The sequence below is a fragment of the Hipposideros armiger genome, unplaced genomic scaffold (assembly GCF_001890085.2).
Source record: "Hipposideros armiger isolate ML-2016 unplaced genomic scaffold, ASM189008v1 scaffold_423, whole genome shotgun sequence".
NCBI lineage: Eukaryota > Metazoa > Chordata > Mammalia > Chiroptera > Hipposideridae > Hipposideros > Hipposideros armiger.
The window spans coordinates 1320162-1332402 of NW_017731773.1; the positions used below are offsets into that span (position 1 = coordinate 1320162).

The 12241-nt window shown below is 41.8% G+C and overlaps 1 protein-coding gene across 1 annotated transcript in view; it reads left to right on the forward strand.

The window, feature by feature from the left end:
* Positions 1-12241, forward strand: part of CSNK2A2 (casein kinase 2 alpha 2) — a 34909-nt gene that overhangs the window by 14508 nt on the left and 8160 nt on the right. Inside the window, exons 5-9 of the mRNA XM_019664484.1 lie at positions 5208-5267; positions 9865-9948; positions 10717-10827; positions 11235-11336; positions 11861-11961. Coding sequence (XP_019520029.1) covers positions 5208-5267; positions 9865-9948; positions 10717-10827; positions 11235-11336; positions 11861-11961 — 458 coding nt within the window. The remainder of the gene's footprint in view (positions 1-5207; positions 5268-9864; positions 9949-10716; positions 10828-11234; positions 11337-11860; positions 11962-12241) is intronic.

Consider the following 12241-nt stretch of genomic DNA (forward strand, 5'->3'; position numbering starts at 1 on the left):
TGGAAGAGCAAATCACGACAGGAAAATTAGTTTCTTTTCCAGATAATATGAGACGCCACAAACAGGGAAACCAGTTGGTTTATTGTCCTGGTGTCCTTCAGGCTTTTGCTTTTGACCCGTGTCTGTCTTATTAGGAGAGTTCATTGTGATTTTTTTTCATTTTACTGTTAAGTGTATTAATAACTGGTTTTAAGGTATCACCCAGAGAAGGCTTGTCCCTGGTTTAATATCAGGGGTGAATTAACAGTGATACAGCCTGCAGCCCATTCTTTTCAGTATTTTTATTGATCATAAAGTTTTACCTATAATATCCTTTTACTGTAGAGTCCTGATTTTGGCATCAGGGTTTTACTAACTTCATAAAATAAGTCGGACAGGTTTTCCTTTCTATTCTCTGCAAATTGAAATAAAATTATTTAGGTAGGTGTGGGTGTTTTTTGGGGGTGGAGACTTTGGACTATGCTTTTTTTTTTTTTAAACATACTGTAGGTTAAAGGTTTACCCCATTTTTCTATCTTTTCTTGAGTCTATTTGGATAATACCTATGTTTGAAGTTATCTACTTCCAGTTTTACTTGCATAAAGTTCTTGATAGAATTCTCTTAGGACTTAAAAACTGTAATGTGTCTGTAATTGTGCTCTCCTTTACGTTTGACATTATTTGTACCTTTACTTCCTTTCCCCTTTAAAAAAAAAATCGGTGTTGCTAGAGGCTCTTAGTAACACTGTCAAAGGACTGGCTTTGGTCTTATTGCTCTGTTGCTGTTTTTGTTCGTTTTCTATTTTATTGTTTCTGCTTCTTTTATTACTTCCTTATTGTTTCTTCTTCCTCCCTTAATTCTTTTCTTTCTTGGTTTTTCACTGTTTTTCTCTCTTAACTTCTTGAGTTGAAGTCAACTTACTTGATTTGTTTCCATCTTTCTTGCTTGGTAGCAAGTGTGCTTTACGTCTATACAAGCCCAAGCACCATTTCAGCTACATTTCCTGGTTATGGAACTAACTCATCTCTAGCTCATCTTCAAAGTAGAAGTACAGTTTCCAAACTGTGGATTTGAAGTTTTCCCTCCAAACTTTTTTTTTTTTTAAGATTTTTATTGGGGAATTGGGGGATGGGAACAGTGCTGAGGAATTGGGGGAAGGGGAACAGACAAGTTGCTGTCCTTTTGTTCTTCGGTCTAGTTGTGGAGGATGTTGCTTCACTGGCCCAAGTTGGCACCATCATTGCGCTCTTCCCGGGCGAGGCACATCAGTCACTGGCTTCTGGACGGCCGCTCACTGGGCCTGCTGGCCGCTCACGCTGGCTGCTGGCTACACACGGTAGCCCATGGCAACCCACTGCCACAGGGGCTGCAGCCTACGCCGTCGCCGGCGACTCAGCAGCCCAGCTCCAGGTTGAGCTGTTGTTCAGCATCTTAGCTGTGGAGGGCAGTGTCACTGGCTCTCATATGTGGGATCCGAACCGGGGTCCTCTGGCGTCCCAAGCCAGTTCTTAACCATTGCGCCACTCGGCCGGTCCCCCTCCACACTTTTTACTTTGAAATTTTTAAAACCTACTGAGTGTTGGACAGAGTAGCACAGTCAGTGCCCTTCTGTTACCAGTTGTCACCTAGACTTACCAGTTCATATTTTGCCACATTTGCAATTATTTCTCTCCATCCCTCAACCTTCCCTTCTGTATCTCTCTCTCACACTATCTTTTTGCTGAAGTTGTCTTAAAGTAAGTTTCAGACATTGTGATACTTTACTCCTAAATTTGCTAATACTGGAACTAGGTAGGACAATTTACATAACCACTAAAGAAATTTAATGTTTATACAATAATGCCATCTAACAGACAGCATAGAGTCTATATTAAAATGTTTCCGAGTAGTTATTGTTCTGGAATATCATCATAGCTGTATGTTTGTGAATACATGATCCAGGATCCGCTTGATTTTTTTTAAAAAACAGTCTTCTTCTGTTGATTCCTAATTTGATTGCACTGTGTCCAGAGAACATGATCTATCTATATAATGTTGTTATTTGGAATCTGTTGATGGTTGATGCTTTGTGACTTTAGTACATGGTCATTTTTTTTTTAAGCTGAGCCATCCTGCTGCCTATTGGCAGCTCAGCGGCTGCTCAGCTCGGGCTTGACTCGAACCGCTGTTGCTCAGAGCTCAAACTCTTGAGCGAGCTCTTAACCAACTGAGCCACTCGGCTGGCCCTGTACATGGTCATTGTTTATATCAAGCTTGTTAATTTAGTCCAGATCTTCTATGACCTTACTCATTTTTTCTCTTGATATTTCATGTTAGAGGTACTGGCTTGGTCAATCTCTCCTTGAAATCATCAGCTGTAAAGCTTCATATATGTCAAAGCGATAATAAAAAGATACATGGGGATACTTCGAACAAAAGACAAAACTTCAAAACAAATGAATAGGAAAAGCCAGTCTCTAAAAGTTGGAGTGAAAAATGTACAGAAAACTCCCAAACTCAAAGTTGTGTCAAGGAAGCTTAGGTACCTTTTTGAAGTAGAAATAGTTTCTGCTGAGACACATTTCTCAGTTTTCTATGCCTTTGGAGGAGTATAAATAAAAATGAATATACATTTTAAGTAGAATGTCATTTGGAAAATTTAAAGATTGATAAGACATTCCAAATGGGCTCTGTCTTGAGATGATAGTAGGCCCGTATTGATCTGTAGAGAATTTCTAGGTCACTCACATGGAGAGGGGCCTTGTTAGTGCTGTTAGAGCCCCGTATAGAGACAATGGTTTACAGACCAAATCAATAAGCTTTCCTTAATGGGGGAACAAAGTTTACTTTGATTACCACTCGTTGACATTATTTTGTCATTTCTTTGTAAGACATTTTCAGGTGATTTTTTTATTTGCTTGATTAATGATTTGTTCTGCTTCCTTAAATTTCTAAAAATATTGACCTTGGTTTTATTCTGGATCTTGGGGTTATGTGTTAACAGTACCAAAACTGGTGACTACTGCTGTTAGTGTCTTGTGAACACCACAGAGGACAATAAACAGCATGGGGGTTCAGAGAAGGAAGTGACCGCTGTCAGCTCTGGGGAGCCTGGACGGGGTGGGTTTGACTTTACGAGCAAGGGGGAGGGGCAAGGTCGTCCAGATTTGGGGGTGGGGGAGGCGGGGACACTAGAGAGGGAAGAATGGAGGTTGCAAACCCAGGTTTGTTTGATCAACATGGGGGACTCCTGGGGCTGCAGTGGAGACAGCTGCAGAAGTTGGAGGAAGCCAGACTTTGGATCCTGGCAAGTCCTGAAGTGAAGCCCAGGTGGTAAAATGTTACAGATGTATTTTGGTCTCCTCCTACCCAGAGCTCCTGAGAAGAGTGAATGTCAGCCTGTGATTCAGGACTTTTTAAGGTGTTAGGCCTAACCACTAGACTCATTAATGGTTTTTGTACTACGTAAAATTGGTGTTAGTTGGAGTAGCTAGAAATCCTATGTTGGCAGTCAGAGGTCATTTATTTTTATGCCTTTCGACCAGATACTTGGTATAGATACACATGAATGAGAGGAGAGTCTTCCACAGATCAAAGTCCAGATAATAAAATAACCCATACTTGTCCTGGAAAGAAAATATTCCAGCCCTCTGAGGGTTAGAAAATGTGCTTTTCACTGTCATGGCCTATATGTTGACTTGAGGTTCAACTTGGCATAGTCTCTGGGAGTGACCTCCTTAGCTCTCAGCGGAGAAGCTGATTTGACACCCAAAGAGTTGGTATCATCAGCCTGGGTCTATACATACAGGTTGGTGTGTGCTGGGGGAGAAAAACAACTTGCGTGTTTGACTGTTGGGCAGTTGACTCTCTCGTGATTAGAAGTGGTGGCGTGCTTGTGGCATTCTGCCTGAATGCGGTGCAGTCCCAGCCAGGGTCAGCCTCCAGGAGCCGAGCAGCTACCTGGCACCACCAGTAGTACTATATGCTGGAATGGACATTTTCATTCCCCGTGCTGCCCTGAGCTAGCTGCTGCCTGAGTTTGATGAAGTCAGATATTCTTACTAAGCTGGAAGGAGAATTCCTCTTATTTAAAAAGGGACCTTTGAGAAAGAAGCTAAGTTCTGGTATTCTTAGAAAATGTTAAACTTGATTTTTGGCAAATTTGTTTTCCTTAAAAATTTTTTGAATAGGTAATATATTTACATAGATCTAAAATATAAAGTGGTGTGTTGTGAAAAGTCTGCTTTATTCCTCTATGCCCAATTGTCCATCTGCCCCATATATGTGAAACCACTTTTTATCAATCTCCTTCATATCACTCTTGCAGATCCAAATGTATGTGAACGTGTGGTTTTACTTTGCCCCACTTTTACATAGACACATTGTACACGCTGTTCTCTGCTCCAGAGAGAGATTCCCTACATTGCTTGAGTCTTCCAATAAAGGGAGAAACAGTATATCTATTAAAACTGTGCTGACTAGTTTTATAGAAAGTGCTGCTTGGACTGATGGGGAAAGAAACTTACTTGGAATTGATGATCAAAATTAATAGTATAGTTTCTGACAAGGGTTTGCGATTTTAATGAACCTGGATGCATAAATGCCACTCTGCCTCCTAGAAATTGAAATTTTCAAAAACCTCCCAGTGGGTGTGGGTCTTTGGATTATCAAAATGAAAACTTTGATTTGTATGTCAGTTTGGCCTGGAATCATTTTCAGTACCTACTTTTTTTTTCTTTTAAAGTTTCTTGCCATCTTCAAATACTAGAGCAGTTCATTTTCTTCATGGTTCTTACAGACTGTCTTGCCGCTATTTTACCACATGGGCTGATGAAGGTTTTCAGGTTCTGCTCTCGGCTCAGAACGCAGTTCTCTAAAGTGCACGATGCTCTACAGGGGGGTTAGTTTGTTTGAAGTGCAGACTGAGGACTGCTGGACAGCTTGGACTTCATCTCCATAAAAATAATCGTGGGTGCTGAATCATGTAGCATTCACCAAGTTTCTAGGAGATCCAAGTTGGCTTACGTGTTTTTCTCCCCTGGAATTCCCTCCTTCTTTTTCCTTAAGACTGAAGTAGTGGATCCTCCTCTTTGGTCTTTGTCCCCATTTGTTGCAGATGAGATAGTAAAAAGTTTGGGGATTCTTCAGTGACGTAAGCACTGAATTTACAGAGAATTATGACCAACATTTGGGATGACAAAATGCAGTGAAACTAAATTAATTTTCTGTTTTTTGAAATCTGTTTCAGCAACTTTACCAGATCCTGACAGACTTTGATATCCGGTTTTATATGTATGAACTACTTAAAGTAAGTGGCATTCCTAAACAGTGAATTCTTTTCAGGCTTATTCATTAAAGAAGTTTTTGAAAGGATAAAGAGAACTCCAGCAGAATATTTCTTGATACCCAGAGAATTTAGTGAGGTTTGTTTTTGTTTTTTTACTGTATTGAGCCTCCATTGTGGGACCTTCAGTGGAACTGAGAAAGATGGCCAAGTAGGGGGCTACCAGGGACGTATTACCAAAGATTAGAACCTCCCTCTTCATAGCTCTTGTTCGCCCTTGGAGTTTCTTTTTATTGCTTAATTAAAATGTACTAGTTTCACCATATAATAAATCACCCAAACTTTAAAAAAAATGATCTATTGTTGCTCATAATTCTGTGAGTTAGCTGGGTCACCTTGACTGGGGTAGGATGGCCCAGGATGGCCTCATTCACTTACCTGGGGTGGCAGCTGGGATAGCCGAGGTCTTATCCTCTAGGAGGGTAGTCTGGGCTCCTTCCCATGGTGGTCTCGATGTTCCTGGCAGCAAAAGAGGGCAAACCTGGATGTGTAAGCAGTTTTCCAGCCACTGCTTGTGTCATGTTTGCTAATGCCCCGTAGGCCAGAGCAAGTCACGTGGCCAAGATTCAAAGGATGGAGAGGTAGACCCCAGCTGCTGATGGGCAGGGCATTGAAGTCACATTGTGGAGGGACATGCATACAGAGATGTAGGCATTCGTGGCCATCTTTTTCTTGTCATCTCTTGTAATCCTCATATATCCTTTAGCTTACCCTTCTAGTCCTGGCTAGTTAACCTTGACTTGCAGGGAGGGGTCATGGTTGGCCCTTCTGGGAAACTTATTAATCCCAAGACTGAAATTTTCAAGCACTACTGATTGATGGAGGAATGATTTGTTTTAGTTTGTCTAGGTAAAGAATTCTAAAAATATTCGTAAAATGGAAGAGATCAGTGGTTCCTAAGTTTTTCAGGGTCATGGGTCACTAAGAATGTATTGAAAGCTATGGACTCATCCCAACAGTACATGTATAAATATACAATATAAAGCTTTTTTTGGTGGGGGGATAGATCTCAATTTAAGAATCTCTGAAAGAATATAGAGCTGACTAAGGTATTGGCATTATTGAAGAAAATTGCCAGGATGGAGTTTTGATGGGACTGTGAACAGTTATTGGAACAAAATACCAACTTAAGGCTTAGCTTTAGGGGATAGGGGTTTGAAGAACTAGCTCTACGAGATGAATGTTTTCTTCAAGCACTTGCACAAGCCACTTGTCAACGTGGTGGAATTAAGGGCTCACTCTTATGTCTAATGGGTCTTTCCTTTTGTCAGTAAGAGCCTAAAGATGAAGAAAGTAGAGCTTGGTTTATCACACCTTTTCCTGTGTCCTCTCCAGACTAGCATTGAAGGCCTCAGTGGGAAAGAGATTTGCAGAGCTGGGGCCTGTCAGCTGTCAGGCTAGCCCATTCTTAGAGGTGCTTTTCAGAGAAGCCATGCATTCACCCCATGAAAGCTGCAATCCCGATCTCACAATTGGTTATTTTTTTAAAATAAAATATTAAGGTTTTGTGGCAGGCTGGCACACCAAAGGTAAGGTTTATAACCCAGCACAGTGTCCTTAGATCAGGTAAAGACATCCCAACAGCGCAGGTCTTCACAGCCTGGTCACTCAGATGGCACTCGGTGTCTGATGTCCTCTGTTTTCTAGAGGTAGCAGCTAGGCATATGCTTTGTGCTAATGAGGCATGGAACCCCAGATGAAACTTGAAAAATGTCTTTCGTGCTTAGTGGTCAGAAACTACCAAATTTTAAAACTGAAATAATTCCCCAAGGAATTTAAATGCATGTAAGTAACTCCACAGGGAGTCTGACTAGTGAACTTGGCAAAAGAACTCCTTCCCTTACTGAGTTTGTTCAGCTTTGCCTTCATCAGGTATTTTTCACATCCCAGGTATTGTAGTCCTAGTTCCTTTGGGCAAAGACGAGGCAAAACCACAGAAGGACCACTTGCTCGCTTTTCTCTTTGGAGGGGAAAACCGGGATGGGAAGAGGAATGACTTAACTTCATTGAAAACGTAGAAGCAGCTGAGGTTGAGGGCTGCACAGCGATTGCTCAGTGGTTCACTGGATTGCACAGTCTGATCTGATTCCGATTCAGGGAGGTCTGTCCTCAGGAGCCACTGTCACAAAGCCTCTGTGCAATGTTGCTACAGCTGTTGTAAAACAACAACAAAAATTAAATTGAAGAGGAACCTACATAAATGAAGTGAATGAATCTTGAGCAAACAGTTTTTTTGGGTTTACATAAGTGAAACCTTCACCCAATCTACACAGAACTGTATTGTCCAGTGTAGTAGCTACTGCCGCATGGAGGTATTTAAATTATGTAAAATTTCAAATTCGGTTCCTAGTCACTTTCCAAATGCCCAGTGGCTTCATGTAGCTAGTGGCTACCATATTGGACGGTGCAGATATAGAATATTTCTGTCATTGCAGAAGGTTCTGTTGGACAGTGCTGGTGGAGAATATTAGGAATCCCCCAAAAGGCTCTCTTGTGCCCCTTCTCTTCAGTATCCCTTCCTCTGAAAATTCTCATATTCTCTCCTCTGCCACCATAGTTTAGTTTTGCCTGTTCTTGACCTCCCTGTAAAAAGCACTAGACACTATATGCTCTTTTGTGTCAGGGGAAAGCAAAGTTTGCTTCCTCCTGGAATGCTGATCCTAGGGATCCTTCCCTGGCTTCTGTATCCCCTTCCACATAAACATGTCGATACAGTGCCCTCGCTAGTCTGATCCACTGGTTCTCAACCAGGCCAGCTTTGTCCCCCCGGGGATATTTGGCAATGTCTGGAACCATTTGTGGTGGTCACAATTGGAGGGGTGCTATTGGCATCTGGTGGTAGAGGTCAGGGATTCTGCTAAACATCTACAGTGCACAGGACAGCTCCCCACAACAAGAATTATCTGTACAAAACATTAGCAGTGCTGAGGTTGAGAAACCCTCATCTTGTCCCATGGAAAACTCCACCAGGAGCACTCAGTGCCAAGCACATAGTAGGTACCATAAGATTATGGGTTGCTATTATTATTCCTCAGGGAGTATATCATGTGACTCATGTAGGCTTCAAGTGCTTTTTAAGACAAGCCAAAGGGCCTACCATTGAAATTTATGAAAATAATTATATTGTGTTAGAAAAGGGAGATTTAAGATGAAATTTTTATATTATGTAAAAGAAAAAATAAACTTAACCCAAATAAAAAATGGGTGAAAGATTTGAATCAGCATTTGTCCAGAGAAGATAATAGGATGGCCAGTAAACACGAGATGTTCAACTTGATCACTCAGTAGGGAAACACAAATCAAAACCACAATGAGATTCTACTTTAAACCTACTAGAATGGCTATAATCAGAAAGCCTTGGCGAGGATGTAAAGACGCTGGAATCCTCATATAATGGTGCAGCCATTTTGGAAAACAGTTAGGCAGATTCTTCACAAGTTTAATGTAAATGTACATATAGCCCAGCACTTCCATCTTTAGGAGTCTACCTCCTAAATGAAATGAAAGCACATGTCCTCTCAAAGACGTATAAATGAATGTTCATAAGCAGTTTATTCATAATGGCTGAAAAGTGGAACAACCCAAATGTCCGTCAAATAGTACATTCGTGATGTGAAATACTACTCAGCGAGAAAAAAAGCAACTCGGGTGATTCTCAGAGACATGCTGAGTGAAAGAAGATAGACAAAGTTATTTTATTTAATGAATGTCTAGAAAAGGCAAGTCTGTAGCAGCAGATAGCAGATCAGTGTTTGGAAGGAGGGGGAGGGAGGATGTAGAAGGTAGATGGAAGCGGGGACTGACTGTAGGGAAGCTTAAGGGAAATTCTTGGAATGATGGAAAAATTCTAAAACTAATTTGTGGTAATGGTTGTACAACTCTGTATAAAGTATTTTAAAAATCATTGACTTGTAAACTTAAAAATCTTACCTGCATATCAACAATGTCATAGAAAGCAATTTCCTCCGTTAGAGTAATAATATAATCCTAATTCTTAAAGACCAGCTGGCTCAGAGGTTGTTTCTAAGGATAATACGTATATATTAGAATGTGTGTTACTCCAGAAACCCACATGGGACACATCTAAAAAACAAGCCACGTTGAAAGATATATTTGGATATCATTCTTCCTGTCTACGTGGACTCTTGCATGTCGTTTGAACCACTGAGAGGCGACTCCAGTGAGGTTCCCAGCTCTGGGTTTAAAACACATCAAATTAGACCAACTGATTAACGTGTGATTTCTAAATCCGGGCGGCTGGTCAGTTGCTACCTGCTGCAGGTAGGAGAGGACTGCCTAAAGAAGTATGTCGTTCTCCCTTCTTAGGGAACCTCCATCCTAGCCCTCGATGTCCCCTCCATAGCCCCCCTTTTCTGCTAGCTCTCATGTAATGTGCACAGAGAGCAAGGGGTGCCTTCTGAAGCGTGCTTTTTCTCTTTTGTTACAGACAGTAAGCTGCCTCTTGGGGGACTGTTCAACTCAAACTGTCACAAATAATATGATTGCATTGGGGGGTGGTAGAGGGTTTGCTTACATGTCTCTGTGCTTTCTTACCTAATAGGCTCTGGATTACTGCCACAGCAAGGGAATCATGCACAGGGATGTGAAACCTCACAATGTCATGATAGATCACCAACAGAAAAAGGTACCATTACAGCCAGGCAGCAGCCAGCCTTTCCCTGGAAGACTTAGGGCAGACCAGCATGCTGGCCAGCACCCTGGCGGTTTCTGGAGACCTGTGCTGGTTTCTTTGAGACTGGTGATGCTGTTAGTTATCCAGTCTTCAATGTTGGTTTCTCCTTTGTGTAAGCGTTTAGTACACAGGGAAATAGACAGCTGACCCTGACTAGTGTCACTTGTTTATTGTGGTCATGGTTTTCTGGAGGGCCTCAAGGAAGAACCTCAGCTGATGGTTCTGTTGCTTTAATGCCCCCTCAGACCAATCTGCCTGGCCCTAAAAGTATACTTGGGTCCCTCCTGTTTTTGATACTCAATTCTGCTTGTCCCTGATTGGTGAGTAAATGAACCAACTAGTGTTGGATTAATGAGAGGTTAGAGCAGTGCTTCAATTCTCGAGGGGGGCATCTGTCCCCAGTCTTTTCAGTTATGACTAGAGCTGTAATGAAAGCTCTCAATGATGAGGGAATGTGTTACACATGTAAGTGGTAGCGACGTGCAGCCAGAGAGAAAGCTTAGCTCTGGGTAATTCAAATTTAAAAACAGAAAAAGCAAGTGCTTTGTTCTAGAAATGACCTCTTATGCAGTTGTTGAAAGTGTAATTTTTTAGCCAGTGGTCTTGCTGACACTTTTCAGCGTGGCCACATAATTATCATCTAATATGATGTGGCCTTGTTCTGAGGCACAGACATGAGAAGTCCTTCTTTCACATGTTTTATTTCTGTCGTGTTTGCAGCTGCGACTGATAGACTGGGGTCTGGCAGAGTTCTACCATCCTGCTCAGGAGTACAATGTCCGCGTTGCCTCCAGGTACTTCAAGGGACCAGAGCTCCTTGTGGACTATCAGGTAAAATGGTTGGCGAAGCGCCTCTGGGTGCTTTTTATAGTTCCTTAGGGCTTCTCCTGGCTTTTCCTTTTCCCTGGTTTTTATTTAGTCAGTTTGGATACATTCAAAACCAAGTCTTTATTCCACCCCGGAATGATCATTTCAGATTCTCCTCAGCTACCTCTTTTTTTTTTTTTTTGTCCTAAAGCATCAGATCAGAAAACTGTGTTTGTAATGCCCTTGACTTGACGGGTCGTCCTTATTTCCCCAGATGTATGATTACAGCTTGGACATNCCCCGGAATGATCATTTCAGATTCTCCTCAGCTATTTTTTTTTTTTTTTTTTTTACTTTGAGTCCTAAAGCATCAGATCAGAAAACTGTGTTTGTAATGCCCTTGACTTGACGGGTCGTCCTTATTTCCCCAGATGTATGATTACAGCTTGGACATGTGGAGTTTGGGCTGCATGTTAGCGAGCATGATCTTTCGAAAGGAACCCTTCTTCCACGGACAGGACAACTACGACCAGGTGAGCAACCACCACCGGGCTCGTATCCATTTGGGGGCAAATGCCAAAGGACAGCACCCCTTTATAGGGGTGCCATCCTTGAGCCACTAACTATCACTCAGTGTCTGCATATAAGCTGCTCTTCAGGGTAAAGAATCTCACAAGAGTTCGTCTATGGTTACCAGGTTCCCAAAGATAGATAATGCTGTCTTATGCGCAACTTCCAAAGGGAGCTGATGAAGTCAGGCACCTCCTTGTCTAATAAAACTGGATTCCAGTCATTAGAGTGTAATGCCCCATAATCGTCAACTTCTAGAAGATTATTGTCCTAAGCTGTGTTATCGTTTTAAAGGCAGTTTGGAAATCTGTATTCATATAAACTTGGTGTCCTGGGCTCTGCTACCTGTCTGCCCCAGGCTCGAATCTGTATCTGTCCCTGGAGAGTTTAGTGATGTGGCAGTCCTCTAATGCCTTGGTTCAGTGTCCCCACAGGCTTGCAGTGAGTTCTTTGCTCAGTGATTTGGTCAGTTTGTTTTGTGTTTCAGCTTGTTCGCATTGCCAAGGTTCTGGGTACAGATGAGCTGTATGGGTATCTGAAGAAGTATCACATAGACCTAGATTCACACTTCAACGATATCCTGGGACAGTAAGTAAGAGAGAGAAAGAAAGAGGGTTGTAACTTAGCCCGTTTCAGAAGTGGAAGGTTAGCCGGAACGACTTTCTAAAGCTCTTACCCCTTTCTCACACCAAAACTGAAATGTCCTCCTTTTTTTCTATGTATAGTTTTTTAAACTTACGTTGAGATATTTGGACATTGTTTATGTGTATCTCCTAATCATTTTCCTTCTCTAAGAGAGCCTGTGTATCAATGGGAAATGTAAGACAAAATTATGTTACAGAAAAAAAGCTTTCTGGTATAAGCATAT